The sequence below is a fragment of the Zootoca vivipara genome, chromosome 7 (genome assembly GCF_963506605.1).
Source record: "Zootoca vivipara chromosome 7, rZooViv1.1, whole genome shotgun sequence".
Classification (NCBI taxonomy): domain Eukaryota; kingdom Metazoa; phylum Chordata; class Lepidosauria; order Squamata; family Lacertidae; genus Zootoca; species Zootoca vivipara.
Window position 1 is genome coordinate 19,871,051 of NC_083282.1, and position 17,668 is coordinate 19,888,718.

A 17,668-nucleotide genomic window follows, 5' to 3' on the forward strand; every position below is an offset into this window, starting at 1 on the left:
GGAATGTATTCTGAGCTGTAGGCATCAAATATTTAAAGCAAGGGCAACTTATCAATGATAGCAATGCTATTTTGAAGCCTACATAGCTACTGTGTATGCTCACTTCTTGGGGTCAGTGCATGGAACATCGTAGTTCTAACACATACACTGTTTAGTTATTGTTTTTTTAGCAGAATTGGCATTTTGACTTGTGCTGCTTGGTTACGGTACTTTTCTCCTGGAGCCTGCTTATTCATTATAGACCTCCCAGTGCCAATTGTAAAGCGTTTGGCACAAACTGCTTGCTTTTCCCTCTGAAATCTACCTGGGAAGGGACTGGAAGCGCGGCACAAACATGCACGGTCTCTTCCATGTGTTCCACTGCAAGAATACCCAGTTTTGATATTTTCTTTTCCACTAAATTGTGGAAAAGAAAATATCAAAACTTGGTATTCCTGCAAGGAAACACAATGAAGTCTCTACCTGGGTACAAGTTCAAGAGAAATGCATGTCTGAATGTAATTGCTGGGTATGAATGGAAGAACAGAAAAAAGATACATATTTCCATGATCCAAATCAGTTTGTTATTTGTTCTTGAACAACAAAAATACTCTTCTTCATTTGTAAAGATTCTCAGTTTAAATGACTGTGGATACTAGGATTTCTCAGTCTAGTGATCCAAGAAGGACTACGGTAGTTACAGAATGCCATTGTAAGTCACTTTTAGGAGATTTTTACATTGTGATATCTATTTAATGGGGAGGGTTCTTGTAATATTGTTTATAAGGCAACATACCTGCCTCTTGTGCTTTAAGGAGCAGCTTACAAATCACATAACTAAAAAAAAAAGGCCAACACTGAAATAACCAAACAATCATAAAGTACTCCTGGGCCTAGAATCAATAATAAAAAACCAGAACCAATTCTAGGAGGCTATCTAGACCCAATGCCTGATTATCTAAAGTGGATCAGATTGCTGGGTATCTTGGGATAACGAATTCTACAGTCCAGATGCTGCTACTGAGAAGACCTACTCTCAGGTCTGTTTTCTGCACCACCTAGGCACCAGGACACAATCATTGCACGAACGAGTCTCTTGAAATATGTAGTATTAGTTTTCATTCAAATAGATTTGGTTTCATTTAGCTCAATGACCTGGAAAATCTTAATCTGCTTAGAAATTCAGACATCATTTCACTTTAGGACTGTAGGGGCAAAAGACTGCTGAAATATCAGTATTCAGCTAGATCATATATACCACGCAGCCAGGTTCCAACCTCTGTGCATGGTGGAAAAACAGGGGAGAAGTTAATGCTGGCTGAAGGGATTAATATTGCATTGAGGGCACTTAACGTTAGGTTTTTAGTCAAATCGCTTTATCAATGCCAGACCTTCTAGCTTCCAAAAGGAACTGTTGCAGTGAAATACGACTGCATTCTATCACAATAGGCAGCAGTACCCATTTTATAATGCTCAATAGTTTGTTTTATAGAGTTTTCATATATGGAAGTGCATACCTCCAGTTTTTCTGCTTAGCCTTTGCCCCTTCATTAGGCAATGCAAACCACTGAGGAGAGTCTGCCACAAGTGAATTGCTTTCTATGCAAGTGACTGAGGCTGCCAGTGGACTACAGTAAGGGGAGGTTCAGTCGAATCTCCCCAGTGCTCCCTTGTCTCTGCCTCTTTGCATTCCAATGGTGCCAGATACAATCACCTGTGGCCAGCCCAGGCTACAACAGCTGAGTAAACATTGACAGCAGAAAAGGACTAAGCTGTATAGGGAAATAGGTGTACACGCAGCTGTCCTTCCTGTCCCAATTGGAAACCATGGATGTCTTCCAAAGGCAGTCACTTCCACTCATTCAGAAAACTCTTGATTTTAGTTTATTTCGCTCTGCCTCTTTAAGGCAAACTCTCACAAGGTAGTTTACAATTAAAATGTCAAAAACAATACAACAATGGAGTATCGTAACAATACAGCGAGGGGCATACTAGAAAGAGCGACAGATATAATTGTCAATAAAAAGATTGGTGGACTGCAGAAGTCTTTGAATCTTCTTAAAGGCCACAGGAGGGGGCCCACAGAGTTCCCAGCAATTGCACAGGTGTGGGACCACCACTGGGAAGTCTCTTGTACCCACCAGTCTGCTCAACTTTAACAGCAGGCAAGGGAGCATTGCTTCATGATGTTAAAGTATATCTGGAATGTTACGTCGATGCTATCTATGGCTCACCCAGTGCAGTTTGCTGCCTATAGCGAAGGATAAAGGTGGTCCCCATTCCAATTCCACATAGAGAAGCTGGCTGGACTGGCAGTTTAATCGTTCTTCAACACTGGTCATTGCATAGCATCCTCCACTTCACTTGAGGGCAGTAGGCTAACCTAGTGGGTGCAGAACAGGTTGGTTGCCCCTAGCACCTGCTGCCTGAGGTGGTTTTGTTTATGGTATAGCTTGTCTCAGCACCAACTTAAAGCAGTTATGCACACGTAAATCAATGAGTTGGGGGTGGGGTTTGGTGATTAAAACTTGAGTGAAATTTTGGGTAGTATTGAACTAAGCTTTACCCAGAGGAGACCCATTGAAATTGATGGATCTAATTTAGTAATGTTCATTAATTTCTCTGAGTAAAACTTAGTCGAATACCACCCGATTATTTTCTTAAATGTTTGGCGAAATGCCATAACTTTTATTTTAATTTTATTCCAAACCCACCACCACTATTTGGGGTCTTAGTGAACCCACTTAATGGTTTCAAAAGTAGGACAGGGAATATTTAAGACTGACTCCATTGCAAGAGTTTAGTAAAGCACATACTTTAAAAGATCACTATACACAAATGGTGTACAGCATTAGAGAATGTTTGACACGTGAAAGCATTTGTTTGCAAGGGTAGTCTATAGTGACAGTTGTTGCTGTGGAAGGGATATATGGTGTTGCCAAAGCTTTGTTCATAGTATATGGCAAAGACTTTCTGGGCTTGCCTGAACTTGCTGGATTCCTATGCAAAGGAAAATAAAGACAAGACAAGTCTTTCTGAAAGCTTCCTTTTGAAAAAAAACCATTGCATTAGTATTTGCAGTAAATTTTTTATAGAAAAGCTTCTAGAAACAACAAGGCAACCTCTGTACTGTAATTCCAAAATCTTCGTTTTGTTTTTTTATGCTGTTATGTGGCTCTTTCAGTGTTTAAAAGTCAGAGCCATCCAGCTTCTTGGTAGAGTTGCTAAAACTCCTCCCATAGTGTCACACACCCCCTCCCAATATGCAGGGGGGCACAGACTGCTATAAAGATAATTCCACCCAAACAGGACCTTCCCTGCATAAGTTTTATTTATTTTTCCCCTAGATGTTCATTGCAGTGGTACCTCGGGTTAAGAACTTAATTCGTTCTGGAGGTCCGTTCTTAACCTGAAACTGTTCTTAACCTGAGGTACCACTTTAGCTAATGGGGCCTCCCGCTGCCGCCGTGCAGCCACCGTGCGATTTCTGTTCTCATCCTGAAGCAAAGTTCTTAACCCGAGGTACTATTTCTGGGTTAGCAGAGTCTGTAACCTGAAGCATTTGTAACCTGAAGCGTCTGTAACCCGAGGTACCACTGTACTTACTTTTGAGAAAAGGCAAGTAGTAGGTGACACAACAGAAGGGTGTAAAATTATACACGGGATAGAGAAAAGTTTCCCCCCTTTTCTCTTAACACTAGAACTTGGGGACATCCAACGAAGCTGAGTGTTGGAAGATTTGGGACAGACAAAAGAAAGCACTTTTTTCACACAGCCCATCAACTATAGGATTTGCTCCCACAAGAGGCAGTTTTGGCTACCAACTGGGATGGGTTTAAAAGAGGGCGAGACAAATTGAGGGAGGAGAAGACTATCAGTAGCTGCTAACCACAATGGCCACGCTTTGGCTCCTCGCTTGGAGACAGTATGCTTCCGAATACCAGTTGCTGGAAAAATAAATACTGTACATACCAAGTGAATGATAGCTTATAGCAGTGCTGGGGAACCTTTTTTCAAGCACAGGACCACGTGCCCTTCCAAGGCTGCATGCCAGTGGTGGATGGAGCAAAGACAAAAATGGGTGGAGCAGTACATGTAAATACTACCTTTTTAATATTCAGTAGACTAGTTTTTACACACACACATCTCACTGTATTCATCGAGGCAAGCAGAAGTTATTTTCGGGGTTCAAGGACACATTCTAGCCAGGCAAAAAGAAAGAAGGAAGAAGAATAAACCGGGTGTGGCCTATAGAAAGTCCTGGGGGCCAGAGAGAGAGCCCCACAGGCCATACTTCTGGGGTCAGCAAACTTTTTCAGCAGGGGGCCGGTCCACTGTCCCTCAGACCTTGTGGGGGGGCAGACTATTTTTTTGGGGGGGGGAATGAACGAATTCCTATGCCCCACAAATAACCCAGAGATGCATTTTAAATGAAAGGACACATTCTATTCATGTAAAAACACCAGGCAGGCCCCACAAATAACCCAGAGATGCATTTTAAATAAAAGGACACATTCTACTCATGTAAAAACATGCTGATTCCTGGACCGTCTGTGGGCCAGATTTAGAAAGCGATTGGGCCGCATCTGGCCCCCGGGCCTTAGTTAGGGGACCCCTGCCATACTTGCTCCCCCCACTCCAGGCCTGAGGTTCTCCACCCACTGGCTTACAGGTTTATAGTTTCTGAAATCTTGAATATATGTTCAGTCTTTCTTCAGGAGAATAAGTTGTCAGTGGGAATAAGAATTTACCCACAAAGGATAAGATCTCTCACTACAATATAAAACATGGATATGGTATCTGGGCAGCAGTATTAGGTGCCTTGTTATCAGACATCGTGAATAAAGAGCTATTGTACACAGAGTGATAAAGTCAGTATTTACATGCAAGTGGGAATGGAACGGCTGAAAGAAAGTGTAAAGATGGTACCAGGTTTCTAGAAAAACAGCTTTCAGGAAGAAAATTGCCTTTTCCCACTTTGCTTTTCTGCCCCTGTGCACAGAATCTGCAGCAATCTTAGTAGAGTCAAAGCTTGTGCTTACGGGAGCACGGTTGCCATAATATACCAGTCTTCCTGGGGCTAGGGCCTCTGTATATACTGTTCTCTAAAGCTGAAATTCGGCACCAAGGATGATACATCGTATGCCAAGAGAAGCTGGATTCTGCTGGGTTTTAAACCTTGAAAATGCACATGGGTCTGTTTCCCACCCCTACTAATAGAAAACAGGAGACTGTTCTTACCCTATCCGTTGGTGTGTGATATTTCTCCAGCCATTGCCTGTCTTGGCAATTATAAGCCCCAGAAACTTGCTTTTTCAGTGAAAGCTGGCAGGTCCTCAGGATGCTGAACTGAGTGGACCATGCAATTACAGTAAGCGGAAGAGCAAAAACATGATACAGTGAAACCTCGGTTTATGAACACCTCGGTTTACGAATTTTCGGTTTATGAACGCCGCAGATCCATCTGGAACGGATTAATTCACTTTCCATTACTTTCAATAGGAAAGTTCGCTTCAGTTTATGAATGCTTCAGTTTATAAACAGACTTCCGGAACCAATTACACCCATGCTTCGGGTTAAGTACGCTTCAGTACGCGGACCTGTCTGGAACGGATTAATCTATTCCACTTTCCATTACTTTCAATGGGAAAGTTCGCTTCAGTTTATGAATGCTTCAGTTTAAGTACTCCGCAGACTGTCTAGAACAGATCCATCCACTTTCCATTGCGTTCAATGAGAAAGTTCGTTTCAGTTTATGAACGCTTCAGTTTATGAACAGACTTCCGGAACCAATTGTGTTCATAAACCGAGGTACCACTGTAGTGAGCAAACAGCAGCGGCGAAGGTATTCTCTTTCGCACACACTTGTGCTGAATGTGATGTGAGGGGTATTCAAGTTGACGGTTCACGTTGAATAACTATTGTTTGGGTTGTTTCATAAACTTTATACACCTCTTAAATGTAGCGGTTTATAAAAAGATAAATTTACTAACAACAGCAAGAATATTAAACAAATCAAAATATTAAAACCAGCAATAAACTAGAAAAACAGGTTAAAACACAAATTACCTATCCAGGGTTTTATTTCAAGGTCAACGTTGTTGCAGATCTGGAAACTGGTACCCGAGAAGGCTCAGCTTTGGCCCTAGAACTGCCATGTTTAGTAAAAAAAGAAAAAGGGGGAAAATCAATTGTATCTTTTAAAAAAATCAATTGATTAATAGGATGGCATACTTTCAAGAAATGGTTTTGGGACAATTGACAAATGATTATCAAGTTGCTTTGTGGCTTTATTGTATAAAGGCCTGAGTGTAAATAATAATAATTATAAATTAATCTGGTTGTCTATAATAGCAGCAACTTCCTGCTGATGTTCCTGGTGGTTCTGGCAGTCTTGCCCTTGATAAAGAGCAGACCATTCCTGGAAGCACCCTTTGCCTCCAAATCCCATCAGATTCAGGAGCAGATCAATTGACCATGTCCAGGACAGGGCATTTCCTGCCAAGACAGCTGACTTGATGGTTGTTAGAATCCTTTATATAGCAGCTTAAGAAGCTGATACATGATTGTCTGAACACAGCCAAACCCTCCCCCGAGAGAGTTGTATTATTCATAAGCAGATCTGATTAAAACTGGTGATTAATCAAGTAACGCTTTTACGTCGGCCTTGCAGAGAATGTGCATGTTATGCTTTTCCTTCTTGAGAGTAATTACAGCTGCCTTTACACATATGGGATTCCTTGCACATCTGGCATTCAGATTTTGCATTAAACATCCAGTTATTGCCTACTGCAAAGGCAGGTTCCCTTGAAGCTACCTTTACAACATCCTCCAATAGCTAATGTGGTTAAAATACTTAATTCTTTTAGCATTGCTTGCCTTAGCCGTATTATGGCAACTAAAGGGCAAAACATAAGCCTGTCCATCGGCCAGAGAATGTGTTCCAGGAAATTTCCTTATTCCCCAATCCACAAAGAACAAACACACTCCTTTAGCTGCCACTTGCCCTAGGACTGCTAAACCAAAGGGAGGCATACTTTGGCTTCTGCCACCAGCCAAGGCACCAACAGCCACTCTGGAAGACTGCCCCCCCCCCCCGAGTTGCAATCAACTAACATTTACTCAGAGTAGGCAGTGCCAGATTTACGTATAAGCTAAACAAGCTATAGCTTAGGGCCTCACTCTACATAAAACCTACATACAGCAACGGTGTTTTGTGTTGTGTTGGCTCCTATTTTGTTATATGCAAATGGTTTTAGATACCTATTAGGTCCATAAATTACCATATATAGCATATATTCAACACAAAAAACAGTGACAATTTGTTGTTGACAAAGGACAGCTGGGCATATAAAGGGCCCCATTACCTTCAGTAGCTCAGGGCCTCCTCAAACCTAAATCCGGCCCTGAGAGTAGGCCTATTGAAATCAATGTCCATGTATAACTTAAGGCCTGTTAATTTAATTGGAGTGAATAAGCAGTTGCTCCAATACTTGCCTTCCTTTCCCCCACCATCCTTTTTTCCATTTGTTATTGTATCTGTTAGATAATCTTTTACAGACCATCCCTGTCTTAGAAAATGTTAGGTTCTTTGTACGTTAGTACCAGTAGTAGTAGTAGTAGTAGTAGTAGTAATAGGCTTTCAGACTAATACTGGTTTCTTAGCAAATATCTAGCCTTTTCTTCTTCTTTAACTAGCCCTGGCTAGACTGTCCAAAACACAGTAAAGCGTTGCTGAATGATGAATGATTAAACAGGAATCTATATTTAGATTTGGATTCTCAAAGCTCAGGAGGTCATGTCGTCAGTTTGACTTTTCCCACGCAAACGTTTCAGGCAAGCATTATGTACGGACTAAGTTTAAGTAGCCAACATATGGTGCATTAGCAAAAGTCTTGCTTCTGCTGCTTCTGTGAATAGGCTTTCCTGATAAATGCCATACATATTCTAAATACAGCATTACAAAAACTCATTAAATAGTATTGTCAGTGGATGAAAGATCATTTTGCAGTGCACGGGCAAAGTTTCTCTTTAACTTGGTTCCTATCGCTGCTTCTTTTGTAGCAGTTAGTAATGTGTGTGCGTCAGGGAGAAGATTCAAATAGCCCTCTGGGAGGTCAGGGGTGTGGGTGCACATTCAGACAAATCAAAGAATACTTATAATGGAAAACTGCAGAGTATTGAAATTAGAGCTGAAAGTGAATTTTTCTCCCAGCTATTTGTACTGATCCGGTGAAGCACAGCCAAAACTGCTATCTACATTGTAGTTCTAATTTCCCAGTTGCAATGACCACCCTAGATTTATTAATATCCATTTAAATGAGGGGAAAATAATCCAAACAAAGTCTGTGGAGTATCCATTTCAAGTAGAATTGCCAAACATTTAGGAAGATATTGTTTGAAATTATTTTTATGCTCCACTTTTGTCTTTGGTGTTATACTCCCCCCCCCCCCGACTTTTTTTTTGCATAAGTATTTTAAATGCTGAGGAGTGGTGAAGTATACATAGAGAAGCAGAGAACTATCATCTTAATTAATTGTAATTTAAAATACTAGTCCTGTGTGCTATGTATAGTCCCGATTTTGAGTAATCTCATATATGTGTAAGGCTTCATAGTCTGAAAAGCTGGTTTGGTGGAGCATCATTTGCCTTCTCTTCTTTCTGCCTTAAGCTTTCTTTTGTGCCATGTTCCATTGAGTCTCTGGAGGGAACTGTGATTTAAAATACGAGCAGCAAAATACACTTGAAAGGCAGCTGTAGGACTAATTCCAGAAGCGTGAATTATATTTTAAGTAGCCAGAAGTGCAATGACTAAAGTGCTGGACTGAGGCCAGGGGACCAAGGTTCATATCCCCACTCTACCATGAAGCTCACTGGATGACCTTTGGCCAGTCTCTATCTCTCAGGCTGGCCTACCTCATAGGGTTGTTGTTACGGTAAAGTTGAATGCGAGGCAGGAGAAACATGTATGCTTCCTTGTATACATGGTATACAAAGTATACATGTAGCTAATAATCAATAATAAAAAACAATTACTTTCCATTTGAGTTCATCCTATTAACATTTTAGATGAACTTACCATCAATAAATTGAGGAGAATTGTGTGTAGAAGTGTTATCATGTGTAACCTTCATGCTGAGGTTCAAATTTCAGAAATTTAAAATTTTGCCATCTACTAAAATTGGGTATGATAGGTAGATGTTTTTGTATTTATCTGGAATATGCTAATATTTCTCTTTTCGTAGGGATGCCTCATTTGGGAACAGTACATATAATCTAACTATTCTGGATTGTCTACAAGGAATAAAAAAGGTAACGTCACAAAATGCATTTGAAAGAGAAATCATATCCTTAGGCACATGCAGGTAAAAAGGTAAAAGGTAAAGGACCCCCTGGATGGTTAAGTCCAGTCAAAGGCGACTATGGGGTGTGGCGCTCATCTTGCTTCAGGCCGAGGGAGCTGGCATTTGTCCGCAGACAGCTTTCCGGGTCATGTGGCCAGCATAACTAAGCAGCTTCTGGTGCAGTGGAGCACCGTGACAGAAACCAGAGTGCACGGAAACACCGTTTACCTTCCCACCGCAGTGGTATCTCTTTATCTTCTTGCACTGGTGTGCTTTCAAACTGCTAGGTTGGCAGAAGCTGGGCCCTAGAGTAAGACTTGGGTCCTTCACCAGAGCTCTGAACTGCTGACGGGTGTACTATTCAGTTTTAGCAGATTTTTTTTGTAGTGCCCTATAGTGGATGCCCTCATTGGACAAAGCGACAAAGCTGCTATGTCAGCTAGCCCTGCTATATTATCAGCTGCTATATTAACCCACCCTGACATTAAATGTGGCATTCATACACATGACTGTGTAGCAGGACATGTGTCTCAGGTTTTTGCTTCCTTCCTCCCTTCCCTCCCAGCAACTCCCCAGGAAGTCAGTTTCGGGGGCGGGGGGCGTTTACATCAGAACTGTTATCCTTTTTTAGATAAAATAACTGCCGCATCACAACCACCACTGCTTGGGATGGCATGAGTGGCAGGGCTTTATATACAGTGGTGGCTCCACAACTTCCTTCAGCCCCAGTGCTCTCTTGACTTGAGTTAGGATTGCTCCCTGCATTTAAGCTTTTAATATATACCACACATTCAGCATACTTTCAGCTGTCTCTCCAAGGATAGGGCCCCAATGATTTTGATTTTTGACTGAACTATTTAATTTGTATTTGTTCTTTTGAAAATAAATTGCTAGATATTTAATTTATGTACAGTGGTACCGTGGTTTACGAACTTAATCCGTTCCGGAAGTCCGTTCTTAAACCGAAACAGTTCTCAAACCGAGGAACGCTTTCCCTAATGAGGCTTCCCGCAGCCAGTGCCCTTCCACCATTCTTAGACTGAGGTAAAGTTCGCAAACCGGGACACTCCTTCCAGTTTTGCGGAGTTCGTAAACCGAATAGTTTGTTAACAAGACTGTTCTTAAACTGAGGTACCACTGTATTAGTATCAGGAACAGAAAGTTTTCAACAATGCTATCTACAGTTCATGTAGATTAATTCCAGATCGTTTGGATAGTATGGTATGTCTTACAACCAGAAAGTATATTGCAGCTCAACAAAATTGGGAATATGGGTACAATTGATTATTCCGATTAGTGTCCTTAGAGATGCATCAAATGCATAGACACATATTTTCATTTCTTGCTTTACTATTTGAACCCCAGAGATAAATCTGTTTTACCTAATTGCTATAGTTTAAAGGTTCAGTAGCTAAGGCAAGTTATAGAGGGGATAAGGAAGACTCCTAAAAAAACCAAGAAAAATTCCTATGAAAACTGCATTCCTTTTGTCCCATATATTTGACCAGCTTGGTGCTCATTCAGATTTAAATGGTTCAAAATGTCCTTTGGATGGTAGCCTGTGAACTTGACATTTTTTGCTTTCTAGGCCTTACAGCATGGATTTATCGACTTCAAGACATTTGATGCAGATGAGTACGAGCATTATGAGGTTTGTGCGTCTTCTGAACTGAATAGTTTCCCTGAGTTTCAACATACACTTATTAAGCACACCTAGTTCTGCTTTGCAGCGAAACTTGAACATTTCCTAAATTGTAGATGCCACATAATTGGTGCATTGCTGCTTTCTTTCTTTTTTCCCCCAATAAACTTTATTAAGATTCGAATTAAAACATACATCAAATTTAAATCATACTAAATAAATATAACACAATACTGTTAATATATACAACTTTCCACTATAAATTCCAAATCACATATCACGTATAGCATATCAATCTCTTCAATTGCTGCTTTCTTTCCCAGCTACCTTCCAGTTTCTTTTTGGTAAAAGAGCAAATACAAAGGAGTGAAAGGCTGCTGGGCACCATGGCATGATCCACCTATAATGTGATTAGGGGATCTGTATTGCATGTTACTGTGCAAATGCCATCCTTTTAAAAAATGAGTTCTCAATATAAGAGAAGTGAGGGGGGTAGAGCTCCTTCTCCTCTCAATTTCTCTTGTTCACTTAGTCCAAAGAGAGAAATGTATTCTTAGGGTAGTTGACCAGTGTTAAGTGCTATTTATGTCTACCTGGTTTTTAGCTTGTGGAGTCTGAGTAATGGCTATTGCATGCCTCAAGTTTACTGCTGCATCATTTTACTGGGCAAGTAATGCCACTTCTATTTGCCTTGCACAGTATTTTATGTGTTCTAAGTCTGAAACATTGTTGTTTGAAGAGAGTACTTGACAATGTGTATTTAGAACATGTCTGGTCAAGTTTTTCCAACAGGAAGAGTAGGTAGGTGGATTAACCAATGGATGCACTGTGAAATGCTTGCACTAATTGTTAAATATTAACTTTGGGGTTAAGTTGTTTTTAAAACCTGATGCTTCCAGAAGTAGCACCTCTTGTCCTTCAAAAAAATTAATTTTGAGTCTTTTCTATATAATCTTTTTCATTTAAAATTTGCTGCCTTCTTTTCATCTCAACTTATACAAATTGCTAAGAATGACAGTGTCACTTATTTTTAATGCTTACAGAGATTTAGCTTCACACTGTATCTAAGCAAACACACTGGCCAGGATCCAAAGAATTAATAATAATAATAATTATAAAATGTGTATGCCTTTCTTCAGCCGAAGATCCCAGGGCGGTTAACAACAGGAAAACAAAAAATGAGAATACAAAAATACATAATAAAACAAAAACAAAAGAACTGCTTAAGGTCTTACAAGAGGGGGCTTGGACACACCTAGTTGAATTCTGGAATTCTTTTTATCTCTCATGCCCTATGACACCCTCTCTTTCAAAAATAGCTTGCTATGCTGCATAGGTGCTTGCAGCTGCTAGAAAGCAAGCCTTAAAGCCAGAGTGGGCTCATGAACCTAGTTCCGCATGCAGTTCCTTGGATCCTGGACCCTGCTATTCCCTGCCATTAAATCTGCCATCTGCACCCAATTAACTATGCCTAGGCTTATTGATGACCTTGGAATTCTGTTTGTGTGTATGTAAAATAGAGGAGTGTTTTACAAAATACACAGCAGTGAACTATCACAGCCAACCCTGGCTCTGTTACAAGTATACCTGCATAGTGCGTTAAGGTTTTATTAAGTGTGCACTTTAAAAAGGAACATGAAGTGGCTTTAATACATTATTGTGGTACTCTCAACATCTAGATTTAAAATGGAAGCTATTGGGGATGGATGGTATCCAACATGGTGGTTCCATTTGTATCCTACCGGGTACCTGATGACTTCAGCTGACACACACCTCTGCTTCACGCTTGGCATAATAAGAGGATGAAGCATGAAAGTGATAGTTGGCAAGAAGCTTGTATTTACCACATTTTAAAAAACAACAAAGCTAATTGGCCTTAATTTGTCTTCCCTTAAAGATTAGTTTTGAAAGTCTTAATCATGTCACAGACTTCCATTGCCGCTCTTAACTGGCGATTAGTCACTGGAGGAAAACAGATTGAGACACTTCTTTGGTCCTAGAAGAAGTGCTTTGGGCAGAATTTGAGCAAACTGACAAATCTTTCTAAGTAGATTTTGCAAGCAGGTAAATTGTACAATGTCAACATGTACAGCTCTCTCTTATGAGCAGACAACGAATGTCTTTGCAAAAGCTTTGCAGAAGAGGGTGTTGTTCGAAAACTATTGTGAAGATATATATTTTTCTAAGTCTCTGCTTTTGTTTTCACTAGCGAGTTGAAAATGGTGACTTCAACTGGATCGTCCCGGGAAAATTTTTGGCATTTAGTGGACCACATCCAAAGACCAAGATTGAAAATGGTATCTGTTTTTCCCTGTCTTTTTTGTAGAATTGTGTGTATTTTGCATGACTAGTAAATTGACCGAGATCCATCCACATGTGTGAAAAGTAGACTTTGAGACCTTGCTGTATCCACTGGAACGTTGTATGCACCCCTTTGGATAAGACCATGCTACCGGTATTTGTGGAAACAATAGTTGTGTGGCTGTGTTACAAAGCTTCAAGCATGCTTCCAAAGGGGTGATTAATGTAAGCTCATGTTCACAAGCTTTTTACAGCATCTACATGCTGCCATTAGCATCAGTATTGACCCTCCTTGTTTAACCTTTTCTGTGAAAGATCAAATGCGTTTTTTAAAAAGTCAACCTGTTGCCAGAGACTCATTTGAGTTGTCTGGAAGTACCCATAAAGGTCAAATGAACATTGTTTCATTTCTGCATTTTTTAAAAAAATTATAATTATCTTTAGATGAAAATAGCTTATAAGAGGGGAAGACGATGAACCTTCCTTCTTTCATTCTTAAAACTGGCAATTTGCATGAACTATAAGTTTAATTAAAATGACCTACAAAGCTAACATCTGGGGAGAAGACAGGCACTGCCTATGAGGACTATTAAACATAAGAGTTGAAAATGAAGCTCGGACTAGCCCAGCACCTATAATACCTAGATAATGGTCTTAGATAGTTGTAAGGATTCATAAGGTTATGTTTGAACATGCTACATAAAATATGAATTCTGTATTGCCAATGAGGCAGATTCTGCGGTAGAATGATCTGCCTTCCTATGAGGTCTCTGCCAGTTGGAGTCCAGGCACACAGTGTTGCAGACTGAGGACTGAATACATACCCTATGATTCTAATCTAGAGTAAAACCCATAAGGTGACATTATTCCCTGTTTTAGATACTGTATTGGCTAAAATAATACTTACTTCTTTTAGACCAATATGCTAATTTTCTATTCTATTCAAAATGAATGTTTTATTCCTAAAAGCAAAAATAAAAATAAAAAAATCAAATCCAAATTCCAGTGGTTGGGCACTTTTTTTGTAAATCATTTTCCTTTTGATGCCCGATTTAAGCACAGGGAACATCTTGCTATTAAGAATTGTCCTAGGATCTTCTTGTATCTCAGACTCTTGTATCTAGCCTTAAATTTTTCTACCTTCTTTAAACGAGCCATAGCTCTTATCAGTTTGGTAGCTACTGAACTATTAAACATATCTTCAAAAGCTATATAAAAAGAAAACTGTGGGGGGCAGCATAGAAAGGAAGAGCATGCATATTTCAATGTGTTGCTGACTTGCTGTACATACCGGTAGTTAGCTGAGGGAATTATATATTAGAGTAGAACAGCTGTAAATGTTCCACTCTAATATACAGACACCTGGAGAGTTTTGTGTTAATGCTTGTTTTAATCAAGTCATTTTCATGGTGATGAGGAAGATGCAAGAATGCTGCATTCTGGTCTACATCTAAATGAAGAAGGGGTTTTTCCACTCATGCTTCTTCTACCTTGTTGGTCGCTCAGCTTCTTGCAACGTTAGCTAATATCATTAGTTTGTTACTTGTTCACATGTCACTGTTACAGGCTTAGCAATACTGTGCAGGCTCCCAGGAATATATGGCATTTTCTGCTTCATGAAGATAAGCCAAAGTTTGGCTTTGCATGACATCTGAGCAAAGACTTGTGGCTGTCTCCACACCAACCATTAGCTATAAACCAAGATTTGGTCATGGCTACACCTCATAGTAAGGAGAGACTGCATAAACACCAACATGCTAGGGCAACCTTGACTATGGCAACACAGCAGATTATATCTATATATCTATATCTATTTATGTATATCTATCTCCAAGGAAAGACCAAAGCAGTGAACATTTGCACAGTCTCACTAAGCTATATTTGGCTTAATGCGTTGTGCAAACTAAGGTTCTGTGACTGAAAGTTTATTGACTACAATTTTAGGCCACTCAACTTTGTATACTTGCACAGATTTTCTTAGTAACGTTTGCTTTCTTTTTACAGTATGTTGATTACATTAGTAACGTTCCTTTTTAAACAATAAGTGTTTAAAGTCTGGTGTTGTAGTTGTTGTCTGTACCACTAGGAAGTTTTTGAAGGTCGTATACAAACAGCCAGGCATTCCCGCTCTTCCTGTTACAGGCTACCCTCTCCATGCACCGGAAGCCTATTTCCCATATTTCAGGAAACACAACATAACAACTGTCATAAGACTCAACAAGAAGATTTATGAGGCAAAGCGTTTCACAGATGGTGGGTTTGACCACTACGACCTATTCTTCATAGACGGAAGCACGCCGAGTGACAGTATATTGCAACAGTTCTTGACCATCTCTGAGGAAGCAGAAGGTGCCATAGCTGTGCATTGTAAAGGTGAGTTCTTCAAAAAAGAAAAGCAGTTCAGTGGTACTGTATTCTGGCATGAAGAGGAATAAATCATCAGGTTTGAAGCTAGCATCCTCACATCTTAATTGAAAAAATGCTGCATTGGGTAAAATAGTCTAGATTACGAAAAGCTTAGACTGATTTAGAGCAGAAATTTCATAATGGCTCCTGCTGTTTTTAATGCAGACCCTATTTTATTCCACTGAGTGTTGCTGTTGCCTCTCTTTTTAGTGAAGTGTGTCTCTTCAGTATTTTTTAAAAATTATCTTGTAGACATAGAAATTACTGTTCTTATGCTGTTGGGATAGCAGTGATGAATTCCGCCATTTGTCTATGGTGTGCTGTGCTCTGCTCGACTGAAACAATTTTTATTTGGAAAGCAGGAATGTTAAAAGTATAGTGTTGCCCTTTCCTCTGAAAGCAGAGGGCAAGGTGCTTTTTTGGCTTTTGGCTTTTGTTCATTTTCTTTTAAAAAGCCAATCAGCTTCTGTTCTTGGGTCCACAACCATCCTAGAGATTCATTTTCCCTACTGTCTTCTGAAAGAAAAATATCAGTGCTTCTTTTGAACTAGAACAGACAGTTCCAGAACAAAACTATTTCAGTCTTGGCCTCTCAGGCTGACCAGGGTTAAAACTAATAAAAGACATTTCACAGGAGCCATGTACTATGCTAATGAAAGAACCCGGAGAGGTAACAGCATTGGACACCAATTGTTGCAGTGCTCTGTTGGCTGAAGTTTACCTTGGCTTCTTCATTGCAGCTTGTGCCTATGTGACTCTCATGATCCTGAATTCACAACCCTAAAAAACACATTCTGGATAAAAATGTTCCCCCAGGAAATCATGAACTGTTAGCTGGGGAGATGAGGATCAACTGTGTTGGTGGCTTTTTCATTAGGTGCTTAAATCCTAGTAAATCTTGCACTAAACATGTTTGGGGTGGGGTGGGGTGGGGAAAAGAGCAACTCTAATAAACCATGTATTTTTTTTAAAAAATAATAATGCTTCAGATGGAGCTACACTGAGAATGAATCAGAAAGGTAGCAGAATAAATGCAGATTCAGTGTCACCCTGTATTGTGGCATCCTTGAGCTATGAGCAGCCGCAGCAGTGGCAGCTAATGATGTACGACAGAAATACTCCTATGTCCTGAAATCTTCACACCATGTAAATGATCTTTCACATTAAAAGGGAAGGGAGAGCTTGACCTTTTCGTGTGACGCCTCTGTGGCAAACTTCACATATAGTTTCACTTTTTGCATACACCTTCAGTTTGACTTGCGCAGCAAAGCAGTATACCTTTGTTCAGTAGATTTACCCAGAGCAGGAATAGAAAGGGCAGTGGAGGTTAAGACAGGAATTAGCAGGGCTCTGTGGGATCTAGCAGGATGTTTATACTACGATGGATTCATGATGTTTAAAATAGACATCAGTAAGGTTCTTTTGTAAAATATTAGCACATGGTACAAGGAAACAGGTTTTTTGAAATATCACACATTTAGAGGAATTCGCCAGTATTCTTAAACATGTGTGGTTCTGTAACTAATATCAATTTATGTCTCTTCCCCTCCCCTCCATGTTCTTACTGTAGCTGGGCTAGGAAGAACAGGAACACTGATAGCCTGTTATATAATGAAGCACTATAGATTCACACATTCTGAAGCCATTGCCTGGATACGAATGTGCAGGCCAGGTTCTATTATTGGACCCCAGCAGCACTTCCTTGAAGAGTAAGTATGACACCTCTGTTAATCATATAATTTGCTGTTCCACACCAGACACTTTACCCTCTCTGTAGAGCTTAGCAAGTCTGCTGCATGAATGCCAGATTATTCAGTGACTTTCTTAGAATTCTCTCGGCTGAAATTGCGAGGATGATTCCTAGTCTGTACTCTAATTTATTACAGCTCCAATTTATTGTGTTATGCAGAGTATGATGGCTATTGTAGCTTCAGGGCATGGGTTAAGAAGTTGTAAAGTAGCTTAATCCTCCTGCGTGACTTTTTGGCTGAGCAT

At 40.1% G+C, this 17,668-nt stretch overlaps 1 protein-coding gene across 4 annotated transcripts in view; it reads left to right on the top strand.

Annotated features, from left to right (window-relative positions):
- The window catches only part of CDC14A (cell division cycle 14A), a 55,453-nt gene that overhangs the window by 20,225 nt on the left and 17,560 nt on the right, over positions 1 to 17,668 (top strand). For all 4 annotated transcript variants that reach the window (XR_009557871.1, XM_035121741.2, XM_035121739.2 and 1 more), the window contains exons 6-10: positions 9,226 to 9,292; positions 10,913 to 10,975; positions 13,176 to 13,263; positions 15,410 to 15,640; positions 17,244 to 17,382. Coding sequence is in view for 3 of the 4 variants with exons in the window: in XM_035121741.2 (XP_034977632.2) it covers positions 9,226 to 9,292; positions 10,913 to 10,975; positions 13,176 to 13,263; positions 15,410 to 15,640; positions 17,244 to 17,382 (588 nt within the window). In the remaining variant the exon portion in view is untranslated. The remainder of the gene's footprint in view (positions 1 to 9,225; positions 9,293 to 10,912; positions 10,976 to 13,175; positions 13,264 to 15,409; positions 15,641 to 17,243; positions 17,383 to 17,668) is intronic.